We start from the raw sequence: 18,834 nt of genomic DNA, 5'->3' as shown, positions 1-18,834 counted from the left end.
ATTTCTGTCCTCAGGTCCCAGTATTGCCCTTAAAGAAGAATAAATATAAATAGAAAGTAACAATAATATAAAGAAAAATATACATATACACACACACATATATACACAAACACACACACACACACACACACACATCCATACCATATACATAATTTAATAATATAAACAATATACAATAACAGTTTGAGATGTAGTAAGGAAAGCTATACACAAAGCACCACAGGCTGACAGCAAGATAACAGGTGTATCCATTATCAGTGCTCTATAGCTGAGCACAGCAACCACAAAACTGTGATTTGCAACAATGAGGGCCATAAAACCAGGTGGAACAAAACCTGAAACTCTGCATGAATCTGGAGAGTACTGAAACTTTACTCTGTGATGTTCACTGTGAGGCATTTATTGTTGCTTCTTCCAGACCCAGCTGTTCATGTCCAGACAAAATCCCAGGAGAGTCAAATGGGGCTGAATAAGCTTGTCTGAGCTGTGAAGCATGTAGAAACTGGATGTGTGTGTGTGTGTGTGTGTGTGTGTGTGTGTGTGTGTGTGTGTGTGTGTGTGTGTGTGTGTGTGTGTGTTTCAGAATCATGTATTAACACGTATAGAACAATAAAACTGATGTAAACTTGTTTGCTGCCAAAACAAACAAAAACAGGAATTAAGTTGCATCTACGAATCTATATTTATTACTGATGCTCATCGGGGAAACACAAAGACATTATAGACGCTAACGAAAAGTTGTTCGCAGTACTTGTTCTAAATGTATCATTACCTGCACGCATGGTCACATGTGACCCATCTGACGTACAAAGGTGTTTGTTTTGCACACCCAGACTTGGCCGGCACAGATTGACCTGCAGGAGTCCTTCAGTCTCATCAGAGAGTGCGGAGCTCCTACACGCTGCTGCTTGTTTGCCTTAGTTATAAGCGGATGATGGACGATATCAACCAATACCCGGTTTTCTTTAAATGCCGCAGTCTTAGCGAAGTGCATATTAAGAGATTAAAAAAATACTTCTGTATTCGCCGCAAATCAGGCGGTGGAGACTGCGGACCTCTCATGAGCGTGGACGACGGAGTCTACAGAATTGCTTTCAAAAATCAAAGAGGTGGGTTTTTCATTAATTTTATATATAAAAAATATATTTGTAATATGGACTGGCTTCTTCACGAAATATCTTAGAGTGGTCGAAGTCATGACGATTATTTATTTATATATTTATTGTTTTTCTATTGCTCTATTAGTGCCATAAAATAGCCAAACAGAATTGTTTTAACTGCTTAAGAAAAAAAAAAAAGTGTTTAATGGTGAGTGACACGTAGCAGTAGGTGTTGTATGAAAGGAAACCTAAACAGGAAGTTTCTCTGGAAAGCGAAACCTAACATGACGAGATCTGTTGCCAAGTTCAAGCTGTGAGAGGCAGCTGCTGAAACAGCCGGTTATTCCCCACATAACTGATTTTTATCTCTCGTCTTTATGGATGGGCTATTATAGAGATAAGTATAAACAGATGACAAGAATATTGCAGTGCACACGAGTACAAATGCCGTACAAATTGCATTAGCTGACGTGCAATAATAGACGAAGTAAAATAGGCTTTTGTTAACTCTTGTGGAGTGGGAGAATTAACTATTAAATGCGTGCTATAAAATAGCCAAACAGAAAAGTTTGAACTGTTTAAGAAATATATCTTTTTAATATAAGTTGCATGAAAGTAAACAAGAAATGCGTGAGGAAACCGAAACAAGATGAGATCTGCTACCAAGTTCAAGAAGCTGTGAGACAGCTGCTGAAACAGCTGGTTATTCCCCCATGTAATTGTTTTTCATCTCTCTTCTTTATGGATGGGCTATTAAAGAGATAAGTATACAGAGAAGACACGAATATTGCACTACACACGAGTATAAATGCAGTTTTTATTGCATCAGCTGATTGAATGTGCATTAATAGAGAATGTAAAATCAGCTGTAAAGCCATTAAAACAGAAGTGCAACTTCTTAGATGTCTCACTCGTGCACAGATATACAAAGGAGGCAAAAAAGAAATCATCACATAAAAACAGATTTTACATATATATATATATATATATATATATATATATATATATAAAACTCAGTGAGAAACTTGAGATATCTCTGCAGATCAGCAGGCAGTCCTTCAGAAATCAGAGCATGTTTTGGAGCTGGAAGATGGTTGTTTGGCGTTTACTGTCCGAGACAGCCTGGAAATTTACACCTCCTCTCACATCACCACCCCCACAGCTCCAGCAGAGGTAAGTTTAATGTACTCATTTAATCAAGAGAGAACTCAGAAATTAATCAAGCATAACATTCAACCACTACAAAAAATGTTTCTATTTAGAATACAAGTCCATAACTGTATCAAATAATTTAATTAATTATTTAATTAAAATAAAGTGCTTTACATTTTTTTCTGCTTTTTTGTAAAAGAGTACAGGGATAACAACAATAATTATATTTTTGCAATAAGAATATAATTTTGATTACATTTTGCACACTGGTAGATTAACCATTAGAGAAACATAAAAAAGATCTTGATAATTACCAGTACTGCAAATGTTGGTGGATTTGTTAAGCACTGTAAGCATGTATACGACACCTGTTGTCATTTGCATGTCTTCTCAATGCAGATTCCAGAGCACATTCCAACCTCGTCTCCTCTACCAAGTGGTGAAGAATATGAACTACACCAAGGGACAGATACAGGAAGCAGCACACTGAGTGATTTTAGTTTCCAGCTGAATGCACCTGAAGAAGATTCACCAAGAGGAGCAGCTGCTGGAGCTCCTGGAGCTGCTGGAGCTCCTGGAGGCGGTGTCCACGTAGAGATTATTCAGGGATCAATCGAGACCCAGCAGGTAAGAACCATTTCTGGAATTTTAAGAAAATCACACCAAGACAATTTAAGCAGTTTACTTAGATCATGTAAATATATATATTTTAAACCCACCACATCTCCTGCTAGGTGGATGCTCTGGTATCTCCTATGGTCGGCCATCATCCTCTCTCTACCCGTGTTGGAAACGCTTTGTTTGAAATAGTTGGATCCCAGCTGACCACAAGATTTAAAAGGGAAGCAGAAAATGAACCAATACCTGGTGACTCAGTACTGGTGGAGGGCTTGCCTGGACTTCAGTCTAATGCAGTCTTCTTCCTCAGTCTTGCTCCCTTCAATAGTGACCCAGATGGAGTTCCAGTAGAGGTGAAATAATAAAGGATGGATTTTATTATTCTGCCTGTTTGTGAGGACAATTTTTATGGAGCCATTTTCCATAATATAATATTCTGATGTGTTATAGATTCTTCGAATGGGCATCAACCAAATCCTATCTTCCTGTGACAAGAAAGGGTTCAGATCTGTCGCTCTTCCTGTCCTCGGTGCTGGGGTCGCCCTGCAGTTTCCTGTCAGTGTGGTGGAGAGGGTGTTAAGGGAGGCAGTTCATGACTTTGAACAGGAGCGAGCTGGCAGCACACCACTCCTGATCCGCATTGTCATTCATCCCAGTGATGAAGAGTCAAGTGAGGTAATGGCAAAGCATTGTGGGCTAAATATTGGCTGCTAACAATTAAGACGTTTTATTTTTTTATTTTACTTTTGTGCCATGAAAACAAAGAAATCCAAAATATTTTAAAAAATATATTAGTTCATGTTTTTATCACTTTATTTTGAACATTTTGTCTGCACAATATGATGTGCTGCAACTCATTACTATCTGACATCAGTGAACACCATCTTATTTGCTCTCAGTCAGCAGCATAATCTCATCTGACATGAATATTTGGTGTGTCCCTAATTTTTTGCAAACTGCTATGTAGGCTTCACTGACCTTATTGCACTTTAACTTGGGACCCTAATGTATACACAGTAATAACAATAATTAACCAATCAGCTATTGTTTCTTCTGCATCTGATGAGTATGTACAGGAACTGCTGTTAATGCAGATACATTGTTGTCTTTGCAGGTGTTTGAGTCTGTCCAAAATGGCAAATTGACCGAAGATGTTCGTCAAAAAGTCCAAGATCAAGGTAGGTGTAAAAAAACACACAGTTAAGAATCCATAATGAATTTTTCTTTTCTTTTTTCCTGGTAATTAAAAATCTTGTTATTTATTTATTTTTTGTCAAATGCACTTGTTAATTTATGCCAATTTTGGAGATCAAAATTTTCAAATCCTGTCCTATTTAATTTAACTTTTTAATCCTATTAGTCACCGAGGTTCAAGACTGGAGGATAAGGGTCACTTTAATTTTCCCAGTAGAGGAAAAGTGTTTAAATTAGTTCACTAAATAGCAGAATTTATAGGAACAACATCAAAAACATCAACAATAACTTACAACAGCTGATAGAGAATATATATATATATATATATATATAAAATTTTAAAAAATGCTGGAGTAGGGCATCAAAGGGTCCTAAATGTTAGGGCCTTTAAACACCCAATGATGATTCAGACAGTCTGATCTTGCATTAACTCTCCTAATGACCTAGAAAAAATTCCTCTGTTGACCTAACTTTTGCCAACATTCTCATCTTTATCATCTGACTAAAACTGTAAACCATGCACTGTTTACTGTTTCGAACCATGAGGAAATAAATCTTTAAAAGTAACAAAAAAGCAAGAGACAAATGTACTGAATAGAGTCACTGTTCCCCTCTAGATTCAACAATGAGGATGGTCATTCTGGGAAAAACTGGATCTGGGAAAAGTCACCTGGCTAACACCATTTTTGGAGAGGAGCTCTTTGCTACAGATCACTCTCCCAACTCTGGAACAAGTAAATGCCAAGCAGAAACCAAAACAGTCAATGGCAGGAGCGTCACTCTGATCGACACCCCCGGTTTCTTCGACACAAAAAGGTCTGAGGAAGATTTGAAGGCTGAGATACTGAGGTGCATGACAGAGTGCGCTCCCGGGCCTCATGCTTTTCTCATTGTGCTTCGAGTGGATAAATTCACAGAGCAGGAGCAGGCCGTCATCACTAAAATATGTCAGTCTTTCACAGATGAGGCTCTAAAATATGCTGTAGTTGTCTTCACTCACGGTGAGCAGCTCCCCAAAAGAATAAAAATTGAAGAGTTTGTCCGTCAGAATAAGAATCTGAATGATCTGGTGTTGAAGTGTGGCGGTCGGTGCCACGTCTTTGACAACAAACACTGGAACAACAAACAGCCGAATAACTACAGGAGCAACCAGTTCCAGCTGGAGGAGTTACTGAAAACAGTAGAGAAAATGGTGGCAGAAAAAAACGGAGGTTACTACACAAATAAAATGCTGCAACGTGTGGAGAAAGAAATACAAGAACAGGCAGAAAACATTAGACACTCATCACCAGACAAGACCCCAGAGGAGATCAGAAACCAGGCGAAAACCGATGTGTGTAACAGGTTTCTGATCCAAATGGCAGGGATTGCAACAGGAGCTTTGTTAGGTGTTTTTTTTGGTGTGGTAACATTGGCTGAATTTGCTATCAAAGCTGTGAAGAAACCACAATTAGTGAATGCCACAAAACAGTTAGCAGCATTAGCACGTGTCCCTGTAGCTGCACCCAAAGGAGATACAGCACTGATAGCTGCTGGAGTAGTAGGTTTGGCTGCAGCAGCAAGTGGAGGAGTGATGGGAGGCGTCATTGGAAATGACACAGCTAAAGATGCAAAATCACCTGCAGAAGCTGTACAGAGAACATATGAAGCTGTACTGAAGAAAAGAAAATCTGTTTCTGATTCTATGTAAGATTTTATATTTTTATATATATATATATATATATATATAAAAATATAATCATTAGGGGTGGGACTTTAACGCGTTAATTTTGATTAATTAATTATGCGGAAAATAACGAAATAAATTTTTTAATGCATTTTTGCACTTTGCACCGTGGAAAGTTTCTCAGTGCACAAATTCCAGGCATACAGATTATATCGATGCACAATGTCCAAATTCAGGGGCTGCATCCTTCAAAGGATCCGGCCCACGTCCTTCGCAGCCCACGAACACCACAAAGGCCGGAAGTGAGCGGCTAGCCTTAATTTTTTTTTTTTTTTACAGTCATAAACACAAACTTACTTGTATTACACAGCAACTTGCAATTAAAACAAGAAAGAAAAGTGTAGAAGAAGTAAAATAAAAAATAAATAAAGTAAAGAATAAATAGAATAAGGTTATGATTAATGAGAAAGGAGGCATCAGTGTTTTTACTATTGAAATATCCAAAAATATTACTGTGATAAAATAAACAGATATCTTGATAAATGTTCTTATTAACAAATGTGTTAACATCTTTCCAAAATTTATAAGTAAATTCACAAGACCAAAATAAGTGGTTTCAGGGTATAACTCACAAAATGAACAATTTACATCTATGTCTTGATTAAACTTGCTTAAAAACACTTTTGCTGGGTAAAACCTGTGGAGCAGTTTAAAGGAAACTTCTTTGGTTTTGTTTGTTAAAAGAAACTTTTGTGGTAGAGACCAAACTTTTTCCCAGTCAACATCAGTGGAAATTTTATTCCAATAGAAGGTTGCAGAGGGGGAGGAGACCAGATCTGCCTGAAACAGTGATTTGATTTTAGAGTTGGAGCCTTTATAAGAGGAAAAACAGATTTTGCCCAAGGGGAGCTGGGTTGGGTCTAGATGTGACAGTATGAGGGGTGAAGAGAGAGTGTTGGATTTAAATAGCATATGAAGACCAGGCGGCTAGCCTTCATATCAGCTGCCGTCACCTCTGCGTAGCTCATGTCGCCTAGCAACCGTGAGTGCGAAGCACAGCTGTGTAAAAGCAGCTGGTTAAACGGAGAACGAACTTTTGCTCCTTTTTTTGATTTAATTTTAATTCTTTTATTCAAAATAAGCTGTTAAAACAAGCATGACACATTTCAACATCAAGGAATACAGCTGAGAGAATGATTAATTTCCAACTATATTAAGTGAGACATTAATGTTGAATAAAACTATCCAGTTAAGATGCTTAACTTTAATTTCAGGAGTTTGCTTATCACAGGAGCACTTCCACCCTTCGTTGATCTGTGTAGTAGACTGGTGGGAAAATAAACAAAATTTTGAAGTTTAAGCTTATGTATATTGATTCATTCATCAACCAAACTTAAATGAATATTTCTCATGTTACATATTTAAATGTGATTTTATATATATATAATCAAATTAATTAGAAGCTTTCTAATTAATTAATTAATTAATTAATTGAAATTAATATAAATTAATATAAATTAATATATATATATATATATATATATATATATATATATATATATATATATATATATATATATATATATATATATATATATATATATCAGATTTTTGCATGATTTTATTATCTTATTACCTCTTCATGTTTACTCCACATAATGTTTACATGTTTGGAAGGCAGTACAAAAAAAAAATAGTATTTATTTGAAGTCAGGTTCTGGTAAACTACTGAAGGTTTATCCAGTGTTTGCCCTCCTTTAGGCTCTTTTTTTGTCTCCACTGACTACAGAAGGAGGTATTTATACTTTTGCAATTTTAGCACTTTGTTCAGTAGCTAATTTTTGTCTGACTGCCATTTGGTGGTGGGTACATATTGTTTGATGTGTTTATCAAACATGTTTGTGGGCCATAAAAACTGATACGGTATTTGTGTGTTTGCGAGGGTTGTTACTTGATCTACCTGGTGCCTTGATCCATTGTGATCATAATTGTTCATGAAACACAACAGACTTTAAACAATACAAACAGTGAATCAAAAATGTTGAAGATGATTTTGTTTCATTTTTCCTGAAATGTCAAATCTCCATTTTTACTTAACTGTAAATTTTCTGAGAATGATGTAGCTGTGAAATCTGTATATTATATTAACAATGTGATTGAGGAATCAAAGATGACTTATTAAGCAATAAAAACAAATTCCTGGCAAATTTTCCTATTTGTCCTTTTGTTTTGTTTTGAGATGACTGTTTTCCCAAGTTAGAGCGCTTGCACACTGTGTTCAAAGGCTTTGATTACATTACATTATGAGCAGTGAGAAGGTTCATCTGGAGGGGCTCACAAACAGCTGTGCTTCCCTGCCTCACCATGGTGTGCAAACAAAAAAGAAAAACAAAGTGTTGACAGATTAGCAGGGTGAATGTTTTCCAGTGCAAGAGCATGAGCGTTCTCATCTGACCCTCCTTAGCTCTTTAGACAGCTGTTGACAAGCTATAGTGTGTGTGTGTGTGTGTGTGTGTGTGTGTGTGTGTGTGTGTGTGTGTGTGTGTGTGTGTGTGTGTGTGTGTGTGTGTGTGCTGCATCACAACACAAGCTTCCTAAGTTTAAAGGTGAATGCAAATGTTTACATGAAGTGAGTTTTCGCCTTGATTTGTTTGTTTGCTGTCAAGTTAACTGAGTTTCTATCACACATTTGCATCAAAGTGTTCTACAAACTGTGCAAGATTGAAGGAGACACTAGACACCAGAAGGCTATTAGTTCTTTCTCTTAAGCACACACCTATATCATTAGTCATAAATTATACAACTAGGTGTGGCATGGAAAATATGTGACCTTGATAAATGGTTACAGCATTATTCATGGTTTTGTTGTGCATGTGTCTGTTTTTTTGTGTGTTTTTTTGGTAGCCTTGTGTAAGCCTCATAGTGGTAATGAATCTATTAAAACCAGTATTTTTAAAGTATTTTTAAACATGATTGTTCTGTATAAGCTGTTCAAAGGCTAATAACCGAAAGGAGCAATTAGAGAGAGATTTTATAAAAATACATATACTTGGATAAGGAAAATTAAAGTGGGTTTATGATGGCTTAAAGAGGTGAAGCTTTATTATTTCCAAGGACCATCAAAAACTAGATATTCAGACATCTGATTTACAGTAAAGTTGCTCTAAGTACTGTTCTAAATTTATCGTTACCTGCACGCATAGTTGTGTGGTCATGTGACCCATATGACGTACAAAAAGGCACAACTCATAGCAGAATCAGCAGGGCCCTATTCCAGGAAGCAGGTTCAACAAACTGAGTTTAAAAACAAACTCAGAGATCAGAACAGCTGATCAGAGTTAGTTCAATCAACTCGGAGTATGTTCACCCTGAGGTAAGCGCGTGCACGAGTAAGAAAGAAAGAAAGCTATTATCAATGGAACACCGATACCAGGATACGCCATGGCAACTGGTAAACAAAGAGCAGAGCCTTCATTTTAATCCAGAGGACAGAGGAATATGAACACGTCAGTGCTGACCATGATATTTATATTAGGAACAGGAGGAAAGAAAACGGTCATTTAAATCAGCTATAATTTCTTTTATAATGTCTGCTGTCATCAATTACACAACTTGAACTTTCATCAGATGAAGCTGAATCCTAATCTTACATTTGATTTTTAAAATCTAATTATTCAGCTGCAGCCTGATGGACAAACTGCAGGAGACAGAAAGTGAAGATAAAAATGTGGAGAAACAGCTCAGACTGAGTTTACTGACCGACCTGTGTGTGTTAGAGACTGAGACAGCAGCAGACCCCGGGGGGAGCTGCCCTCAGGTCAGTTCTTTTATTAAACCCTGTTTCAGCTACAGTTTATGTCCATTTCATTGTTTTAATAATTATTTAGTAGATATTTAATCAATTGATGGAATAGGGACCTCACTTTTTTAATTTAATTTTAACAGAGAATTTTATTATTTCTGCCATTAATGGATAAAAATGTGTAATGAGATTTAGAGAAAAACTGTTTCCCAGTTTAATCGTTTCTAATCTGATCTAATCTCAGTTTCACTGACATGACGGCTGTCTGGCAGCCACAGCAGAGATGTTTCACTCATTTACTGTTCAGTCATAGTTTCACATATAACTGAAAACATGCAGGGCGGCTTTCCAAGGCTTTAATGAATGTACAGTTTTATCAAAAAGAAAACATGTTATAAGAAATGTCTCAGCTTTTATTATTTTAAATGTTTCAGTACAGTTTGGGGAGGATGAACCACTTGAAATACAAAAAGCAGATTGCATCAGGAAAAATTAAACTATTATGAACAGATCCGGACTGGATGAGCTGGGAAATTACTGGAGTCTGAACCGGAGCAAAAAAAAAAAAAAGAGTTTCTTTTATGCAAAGTGCATATTAAGAGATTAGAAAAATACTTCTTTATTCGCTGCATATCAGGCAGACAAGACTGCGGACCACTAATGAGAGTGGGCAACAATGTCTACAGTACTGCTACTACTGAAATCAAAAAGGTAGGTTTGTCATGTGTCATGTGTCTATGGGCACAGGATGCTTTACTAAATATTCTACAGTGGTCGAGGTATGCAAGTGACAAGACATGACATTTGATTTGCCCATCCTGCAGCACAGAGCAGCCATACACAGTAAAAATAAATAAACAAAATAGCCTTATTTTCATATAAAGGGATTTTCTGTATTACTTTTTTATGAATTTTTTTCCCATATTTTTTTAACCACACATTGAATTTTACCATTTACCATTTATGTAAACTGTTAAAAAAACAAACAAACAAAAAAAGAAAACAACTGATAATGTACTTACAGAAAAAAACAAACAAAAAAAAAACAGGACCCTTTGCGTTTGCCTTGTTTTTTTTGTTTTTTACAGTGTACAATGTCTGTGCCAGCAAGCGGTCAGCGGCCTTAGGGGCAAAGAGCAGCTTTGGGCAGAGACCAAAAAATAGGCCATAAAATGAAACACGGCCCCGGTGTGAGATAACTCTCAAAGTCATGTCACTTGGTCTAGAACATATTCAACGAACAGACATAAGTAGAACCATGAATTGATACAGTACATAAATGCTTTTGCTGCTTGTTTATGTATATTCAATCCAATTCAATTTTATCTATATAGCGCCAAATCACAACAGTCTCTCTATATTCTAAGCTCTTTATATTCTAAGGTAAAGACCCTACAATAATTACAGAGAAACCCGAACACTCACAATGACCCCCTATGAGCAAGCACTTGGCGAGAGTGGGAAGGAAAAACCCCCCTTCCTGTTCAAAGGGACACCCCAGGCGCCCAAGCCGCCCGACACCAAGCAGAGACCCCCCCCCCCCCCAAGCGCAGAAGCAGCCCGCCCCCACCCCCAAGGGAGCAGCCCAACTAGAATTTTTTTATTCTTTAATATAACTAAATGGTTCATTTTCAACTCTTTGAGATGGAAAAACTTAAGAAAGAAAGAGGAAGGCACCAAGGTCAGAGTGCCTCTGCTCCTACGATCTCTCTGACCAGACCGAGGAAATCATTGAGGAAATGGAAAATACTTCATAGACTCTACTGGAGGGTACTTTTTTTCCCTGTTGGTTGCCTGCATCCCATACCATCATGTGGTCATGAACATTTGTTCTTGGCTTAACTCTTACTCATGAATGCTTTTTCACATACATATCAATGATAGGATGGACAGCAGCTCCAGAGAGACTAGAGGAGGAGGCTGCAGGTTCAGAGAGAGGAAAAGAAGAAGGTGCAGCTATAACAGTACAGGAATCATCACTGTGACATCATGATTTGTGAATGAGTTTTCCTGAACTCTTTTCAGTCTAGCTTAGTGTAAAATTGCTGGCTTGCTCAGTCTATTTCTGTCATGGCTTAGCAAGCAAGTGGACTCACAATGCAGACTCGTACTGAAAGTTTAACAGTTTATTTACAAGTTCCAATCAGTCCAGGATAAACAGGGTGAGTTTTCCAAGTCGCAGGTTCCGTCTCCACTGACTGGTACGTCCACAGGCAGCTGCTCTCTCTCAGACAGGCAGGGTCCAAATCACACAAACTGACAGGTTAAACACAAAGTCCTCACTCTCTCCACATCTTACTCTATGAGAACACCAGGGAAATCTGCATGGAGGAAACACACGGATAAGAAAGCAGGTATTTCATAAGCAACACTTCTGACAGGGGAAAAAAAAAAGAACAGCACCAATATCACTAACATGAATCACAAAACAATCTAGCATTGAGTGAAGGTCACTGCTCTGTTTAAGTAGCACCCAGACGAGCAGATCACCCACAGGTGTGTTTCAGTGGCAGCGCAGGAACCCTGGAGGATCTGCCCACTGAAACTCAAAGGTGTGGTCAACAGGCACACAGGGGAGAGAGAGACAGAGCAATAAACACAAAGGGCGAACAGGTGAGTCAGCAGGCAGATCATGACAATTAGAGTGATGCCATTCTGTCACTCTCAAGTCACTTTTACATTAATGTTCCTCACAAGTTCATTCAGACATTCACTGCATTTGCTATTAATTCCTAAGCCTTCTCTTTATTTCAGGAATAATGTAGTAGATGAAATTAATGAGGCTACCGCTGTATTCTTGTGCATAAATGCATGCTACTCTCTGGCTTTGGAGAAGCTTATGGAAAGCTGCTGTTATGAAATAAACTGAAAAGGAAAGTTTCTCGAATCAACAAACTAACCCTCAGATGTTAACAATAATCATTATTGGTGAGTCGTGTTGATTCGACCTGTCACAGACTGTCGTGATACACCTGTTAGATTAATTACAATCACACTATATGTGTGTATTATACACATTTCAAATTTTGTAATGTGAAATTGTGGAGCAATATGAATGAGGGAAGGTGCAACATACATTGTCTGAATTCAAACAGTGCAGCTGTTTAATTCAGTTTGAGTCAACACGCTGTTTGGATTCCACCATCAGCTGATGCAGAGCTCATCCAAATGACTGTGGCTGTGGTGACTGACTGTGGATAACATGGATCCTGACTTTCCTCTGCACCGCTGACACAGGCACATCAGAAGAGGACGTGACTTCAATGTATTTTAAAGCGGTGCTCCTGGGCCTCGTGCCTTTGTCCTTCAGCTCAAAGAGTATCAGTCAGAGTAGAAATGCCTGATTGATCTTGCTAAGAAGTCTGGAGATGTCAACAACACTGACAATATGATGGAAAACAAAGGGGGTTGTTACATTAATGTGTTACATTAATGAGGAACACATTAATGTAACAATTGTAACCTCAAAAGTGTGGTCACTGCTGGATTTAAAATAAGAGCATTGAAAAGATCCTGATCTAGTTACTGGAGAGGCTGACTGCTGTTCTAAGGTTTCAGTAGCTCTGCTATATACACAGGAGCCTGGCCATGTAGGGCTTTGCATGTTATTGATCAAATTTAAAAACAAATTCTGAATTTCACTGGATGCCAGTGAAGAGAAGCAAGAACAGGGATGATGTGTTTTTGTTGGCAGCCTAGCTGCTGCATTCTGGACCAGCTGAAGGGAGGTCTGAGAGGCATGTGAAAAGTGAGAAAATTAAACCGAGTTTAAAAAAAAAAAAAAGTTCCAAATTATTGGACGACAGTGTTTCTTTCATCTAAGAAACACTGCAAAAATGAAACATTTTTGCAGTGTTTCTTACATGAAAGAAACAAACCCAGATGTGTTTGAGATATGAGATGCAAATTTCAAATACTAGTCAAAAATAACACCCAGGTTTGTTTATGTTGGTAAATAGAGTGCAATCAACGTGATTTATTAAGGGCTTATATATAAATATGAAGATATGTCCTGGGTTGCAAGAATCTTTATGAGTCTGAGTTAGGTACCTATATTATAATCAATCCACTCCGTTTTGGCCACTTAAAATATCTTAATTGAACTGTGATATTATATTTGTTGCAATTTCTGGAGTCCTCTTGGCCAGATTTCTCTTTAGCAAGACATTTTTTACCCTGATAAATAAATAATATAAAAGTCACTTTGTCGAAAGGTGATTGCATCTTCTACTTTGTTACAGAAATGTTATTTCTTGCTCAAAATGGCTTGATATAATTCAGAAGAGATATGTTTGACATCTGTTTCACACCGGAAGTCTGCAGAAGTTGAAGCCCCGCCTCTCATTTCCCCGCTAATTGCATGAAACTGAAACTCTGCTGTACACGTGTAGAGTTCATCCACATGGCGGAGAAACAGCAGCAGCAACAACAACGCGGCGTCGAGTTCGACCTGAGTCAGTTTTGCTGTTCGGTATGTCTGGACCTGCTCAAAGATCCTGTCACCATCCAGTGTGGACACACTTACTGCAGGAGCTGCATCGACGGTTGCTGGGACCAGGAAAACGAGAAAGGAAAGTACAGCTGTCCTCAGTGTAGGGAGACCTCCAGCCAAAGGCCCGTGCTCGGGAGGAACAACATGCTGGCTGAGGTGATGTATCCATGCTGCTGTTTGGGGTAAATACCAATACCAAGTTAACTGAAATCCAAATATTCAGAGCTCCAGCAAATAAATAGTTTGTATTGCTTATTAATAAGACAAAAACACTTCTTATCAGATTAATTGATAGAATACTCAATTACTCAAATAATGGATAGCTGCAGCCCTACCTTGGTTGGAATGAGTGGTTATTTGAGTTACTGTTGCCTTCATATCAGCTCAAAGCAGTCTGGCTTCCTTTCTCTAACCTCTGACATCAACAAAGCATTTTCACCCAGAGAACTGCCCCTCACTGGGCATTCTCTCTTTTTTTTGGACCATTCCCAGTAAACTCCAGAGATGTTTGTGGGGAAAATCCCAGCAGATCATCAGATTCTGAAACATTCAGACCAGCCCATCTGGCACCAACAACCATGCCTCATCCAGAGTCCCTTAAATCGCCTTTCTGTTCCATTCTGATGCTCAAGTTGAACTGCAGCAGGTTTACATGTCTAAATGCACTGAGTTGCTGTCATGTGATTGGCTGATCAGATGTTTGTGTGAACAAGGAATTGAACAGAGATCTAATATAATGGCCAGTGAGTGTAATTTTATATTTGCTTTGGCATGCCATACACATAAAATATTTTCATGAATTACATTATTTTCATAATTTATGTGCATTATGATGCTGCAGTCTCAAATAATAAAGTAACAAAAAAATCTATTAGAAAATGGATCATGATGTCCTAGTGGACTATATCCTCTTTGTATTCAATTTTTATTCTGTATGTCATGAAAACCTTTCGACCACTTTTTTTTCCACCTCCAGGTTGTGGAGAAGCTGAAGAAGACAGAAACCCAACAAGCTTGTTCGTCTTCTCCTCTGGCTCCTGCAGGACCAGCTGACATCGCCTGTGATTTCTGCTGCGGGACCATAAGGAACAAAGCCACCATGTCTTGCCTGACCTGCTTGGCATCGTACTGTCCTGCTCATCTTGAGCCTCATTACAGTTTTCCTGTGTTGAAGATTCACCAGCTGGTTTTAGCAACAGTTCCACTACAAGAAAAAATGTGCACAAAGCACAACAAGCTGATGGAGGTCTACTGTCACAAGGATAAAAGGTGTATCTGCTATTTGTGCACAATGGATGAGCACAAAGGCCACAGAACGGTGTCGGCTGCAGCAGAAAGGGCCACTGAACAGGTAGATTGCAAAATATTTATTTATTTATTTGTTTATTTTTTAATGAGAGCATTTGAATTTTACTCCGATGCGACTGAAATGTTAACAATGATGCATTTGTTGTTGCTTCTTACAGATGCAACTTATTGAGAGTCAGAGTGCAGTGAAGCTCAAATCCCAGGAGAGACAAGAGGAGCTGAGTGAGCTTGTCCAAGCTGTGAAGGACTTCAAGGTGTTGAAATAAGATAAGAATTCATGCATCTGTACTGACTGTTGTTGTTGTTGATCCTAGGGTATGTATTTTTGCCTTATAGTATTTTTCTAAATTCTCTTCCCTCATACTGTTATACTTTGATTAGTCCAAAAACAGGCTCTGTGAAGATGGAACGGATCCCCATTTTTGTTGTTTTCAGTCCAAGAGGGCGCTGAATTGAAGAGGATGTATAAACTCATTCAATGTTTGTGCAAAATATCACCACAGTAAAATTTTAAAAAATCTGAAGCTTCTTTGTACAAACAGGTTGGCAGCCAGACTGCAGTGAAGTGCAGTGATGAGATCTTTGACAAGCTGATCTCCTCCATACAAAAGAAACGTGCTTCAGCAAAGCAGCTGATCGAAGCTCGGGAGAAAGCTGCACTTGATCAGGCTGAAGCTCTGCAGCTGCAGCTGGAGGAGGAGATCGCCAAGCTGAGGAGAAGAGACGCCGACCTGGAGGAGCTTTCTCACACAGCTGACCACATTCACTTCATCAAGGTACCGTATGTGTGTGTGTGTGTTATAGACCAAGCCATCTTTCTTTTTTAGGGAATCTCTCACCTCATATATATTTAATATTTAAATTCAGTGTGACTCAAACAGTGGTTTTGAACTAAATCATTTGCCATCTATAACTGCAAAAGCTAAAATTAATTTAAAAAAAAAAGACCAGCAGCTTAGTTTCATGATAGATGGATGACCAGATTATTTATTTTTTGCTAAAACCTGTCTAAAAGTTTACCCACACTTCAAATTATCTTAAAAAATCATATTGGAAGAATAATGAGTCTGTGGTGGCGAGTGCCATCCTCTATGCTGTTGCATGCTGGGGCAGCAGACTGAGGGCGGCAGACGCCAACAGACTCAATAAACTGATCCACAAAGCCAGTGATGTGGTGGGAGTGGAGCTGGATTCACTTATGGCAGTGTCAGAGAGGAGGATGCTGTCTAAGCTGCAGGCCATTATGAACAATGGCTCCCACCCACTCTACAACACAGTGATGGGACACAGGAGCACATTCAGTGCAAGACTCATCCCACCAAAATGCACCACAGAGCGCCACAGGAGGTCATTTCTACCTGTGGCCATCAGACTATATAACTCCTCCCTTAATAGGTGACATTGTGGTTCATCAGTGTCATTCACTTATCAGTATTTAATTGTACATAAAATTGTTTAAATTTCCATATACATTGTACATACACTATATACATTGTACATTGTACATACACTTATACATTGCACAAAAAAGGAATGTGCATATATATATAATGACACCTATTTAAAAATTTTTGCACTCACAATTTTCATATGTGTATAGATTTAGATGTGTATATAGTCAAAATATCTCTTTAGTCTTTATACTTTTATGCCTTTAGTGTATGTTATTGTGTTTTAGGTTTACTCGTTTAAATGAAACGGTTGCAGCTGTAACAGTAGTAATTTCCCTTTGGGATCAATAAAGTATTCTGATTCTGATTCTGATTCTGATAATCTTGCTGATATTACTTTTGACTTACTTTACCAGAATCATGCTCTTCATATAAAAGTTAATTTCATTTTTGGTCATGATGTCAATACTGGGAGGACACACACACACAATTAAGAATATTAAGAATATTGTGCCATGTATATGAGCTGTACATCAGCCCTCCAAATCTTAACTTGAGCTACACTCCTGAAAGTCCGTATTCACTGAGCCGTAGTAGCTTTAAATTGAATCTTTTTCTGGTCTTACTATAATCTCCAGACGTTCCAGTCTCTCTCCACCTCGTGTGAATCTCCAGACTTGCCACCGGGTGCTGTCGTTTGTCCTCAGCGTTCAATGAAAACGGTGACTGACTGTCTGTCTGACCTGAAAGATGACATGACAAACTTCCTATGGACCACGTGGCCCAAGATCTCTGCAGCAGGTACCTGACAGAAACGTCCTTCGATTTTATTCTGCTTATCCAAGTATTTATCTTTTTATCCCTCTGTTAGTGTCTGCTGTAGATGTTGTGCTGCCACCTGTGCCAAAGACCAGGGAAGAGTTTTTGCGCTGTAAGTAAAACATCTGATACAGTTCAGTGTACTGTAATGATCACTGACTGAATCCTAGAAGGCTGCTGATATTCCTGCTTTGTTTTTCCATCAGACTGCTGTCCTCTAACACTGGATCCCAACACAGTCAGCAACTATTTGTCCCTTTCACTGAATTCCCAGCGAGTGACGAGTGAATCCTATGAAAATTATTCTTCTTCTCACTTAGACAGGTTTACATATGTGAAGCAGGTGCTGTGCAGAGAGGGGTTAACAGGGCGGTGCTACTGGGAGGTCTGTTTGGCTGGTGGTGTCTGGTCAGTGGCTGTGTCTTACAAAGACATCAGCCGAACATCAAAGGACTCAGAGTTTGGGAAGAATAACAAGTCGTGGAGTTTGGATTGCTCCGCAGACGGTTATACTTTCAGACATAACTCAGGAGCCAGGGAAGTGTCAGGTCCTAAATCCTCTCAGATTGGAGTGTACTTGGATTACAGGTCAGGCACTCTGTCTTTTTACAGCATCTCTGACAAGATGACTCTGCTTCACAAAGAGCGCACAGTGTTCACTCAGCCTCTGTATCCCGGCCTTGGGCTGAAGGAAAGACGCTCTGGCTGTTATGCAGAAATTAAATTGAGTTGAGTACACTTGTCTGTATACACACTTACATACACAAAGTTACTGTTTTTACTCCAAAATTCAGTGTTTCAACTCACTTTGTCAGCAGTTGGTGAATAAGAAAGACTTGCAGTAGCTTCTGGTTCTTCAGCTGTTAAATTCTGTTAAAATGTGTTAAAATCTCCGCTGTAGTACCACAGTTCTGTTTTTGTGTGTTTTGTGCTACTTTACACATCTACTTTCATAAATGTTTAGTTTTCAAAGAGTGCTGTTTTATAAGCCTTATGGCCAGTGTTGGCGTTTCCTCATAACTGGAGCTTTACTTGTGCTGAATCACAATGCATATTTTATTAAAGATGAATAAAGATGATTTTAAATCTTGCCTTAATTTGTTCCTGTTTTAGGTTTCAGTCATATTTGTCTTACAAACTGCAAGATTGTGCATAGCCTTAACTCATATTACACACTTAACTTAAACAACTAGGTATAGTATAGAAAACATGTTTTGATAAAGGGCTAGGGCATTATTATTTTACCTTTTAAAGATGAGATCAGGGCTAAAATATATATTCGGACATCTGCG

The 18,834-nt window shown here is 38.4% G+C and overlaps 2 protein-coding genes across 3 annotated transcripts; both read left to right on the top strand.

Annotated features, from left to right (window-relative positions):
* The first annotated feature begins 961 nt into the window (after positions 1 to 961).
* On the top strand, positions 962 to 5,754 carry LOC115797044 (uncharacterized). The gene is made up of 7 exons (XM_030753525.1): positions 962 to 1,109; positions 2,143 to 2,273; positions 2,652 to 2,879; positions 2,987 to 3,223; positions 3,321 to 3,545; positions 3,985 to 4,048; positions 4,682 to 5,754. Exons 1-7 carry the CDS (start codon positions 1,061 to 1,063, stop codon positions 5,752 to 5,754), a joined length of 2,007 nt encoding a protein of 668 aa, XP_030609385.1. The 5' UTR covers positions 962 to 1,060.
* Positions 5,755 to 13,869: 8,115 nt separating this feature from the next.
* Positions 13,870 to 18,594, top strand: LOC115797354 (tripartite motif-containing protein 16-like). Of its 2 annotated transcripts, XM_030753915.1 has the most exons (8): positions 13,870 to 14,180; positions 15,001 to 15,375; positions 15,491 to 15,586; positions 15,875 to 16,108; positions 17,362 to 17,524; positions 17,595 to 17,654; positions 17,749 to 17,854; positions 18,179 to 18,594. In XM_030753915.1, the coding sequence occupies exons 1-8, from the start codon at positions 13,893 to 13,895 to the stop codon at positions 18,273 to 18,275; spliced, it is 1,419 nt and encodes a 472-aa protein (XP_030609775.1). In that variant the 5' UTR covers positions 13,870 to 13,892; the 3' UTR covers positions 18,276 to 18,594. The 2 variants fall into 2 exon arrangements, with proteins under 2 accessions (XP_030609775.1, XP_030609774.1); XM_030753914.1 differs by having other exon boundaries at positions 17,749 to 18,594.
* Positions 18,595 to 18,834: the final 240 nt, after the last annotated feature.

This window comes from Archocentrus centrarchus, chromosome 18 (genome assembly GCF_007364275.1).
Source record: "Archocentrus centrarchus isolate MPI-CPG fArcCen1 chromosome 18, fArcCen1, whole genome shotgun sequence".
NCBI lineage: Eukaryota > Metazoa > Chordata > Actinopteri > Cichliformes > Cichlidae > Archocentrus > Archocentrus centrarchus.
The sequence above is the reverse complement of the archived record's forward strand: the minus strand, read 5'-3'. Positions and strand labels throughout refer to the sequence as shown.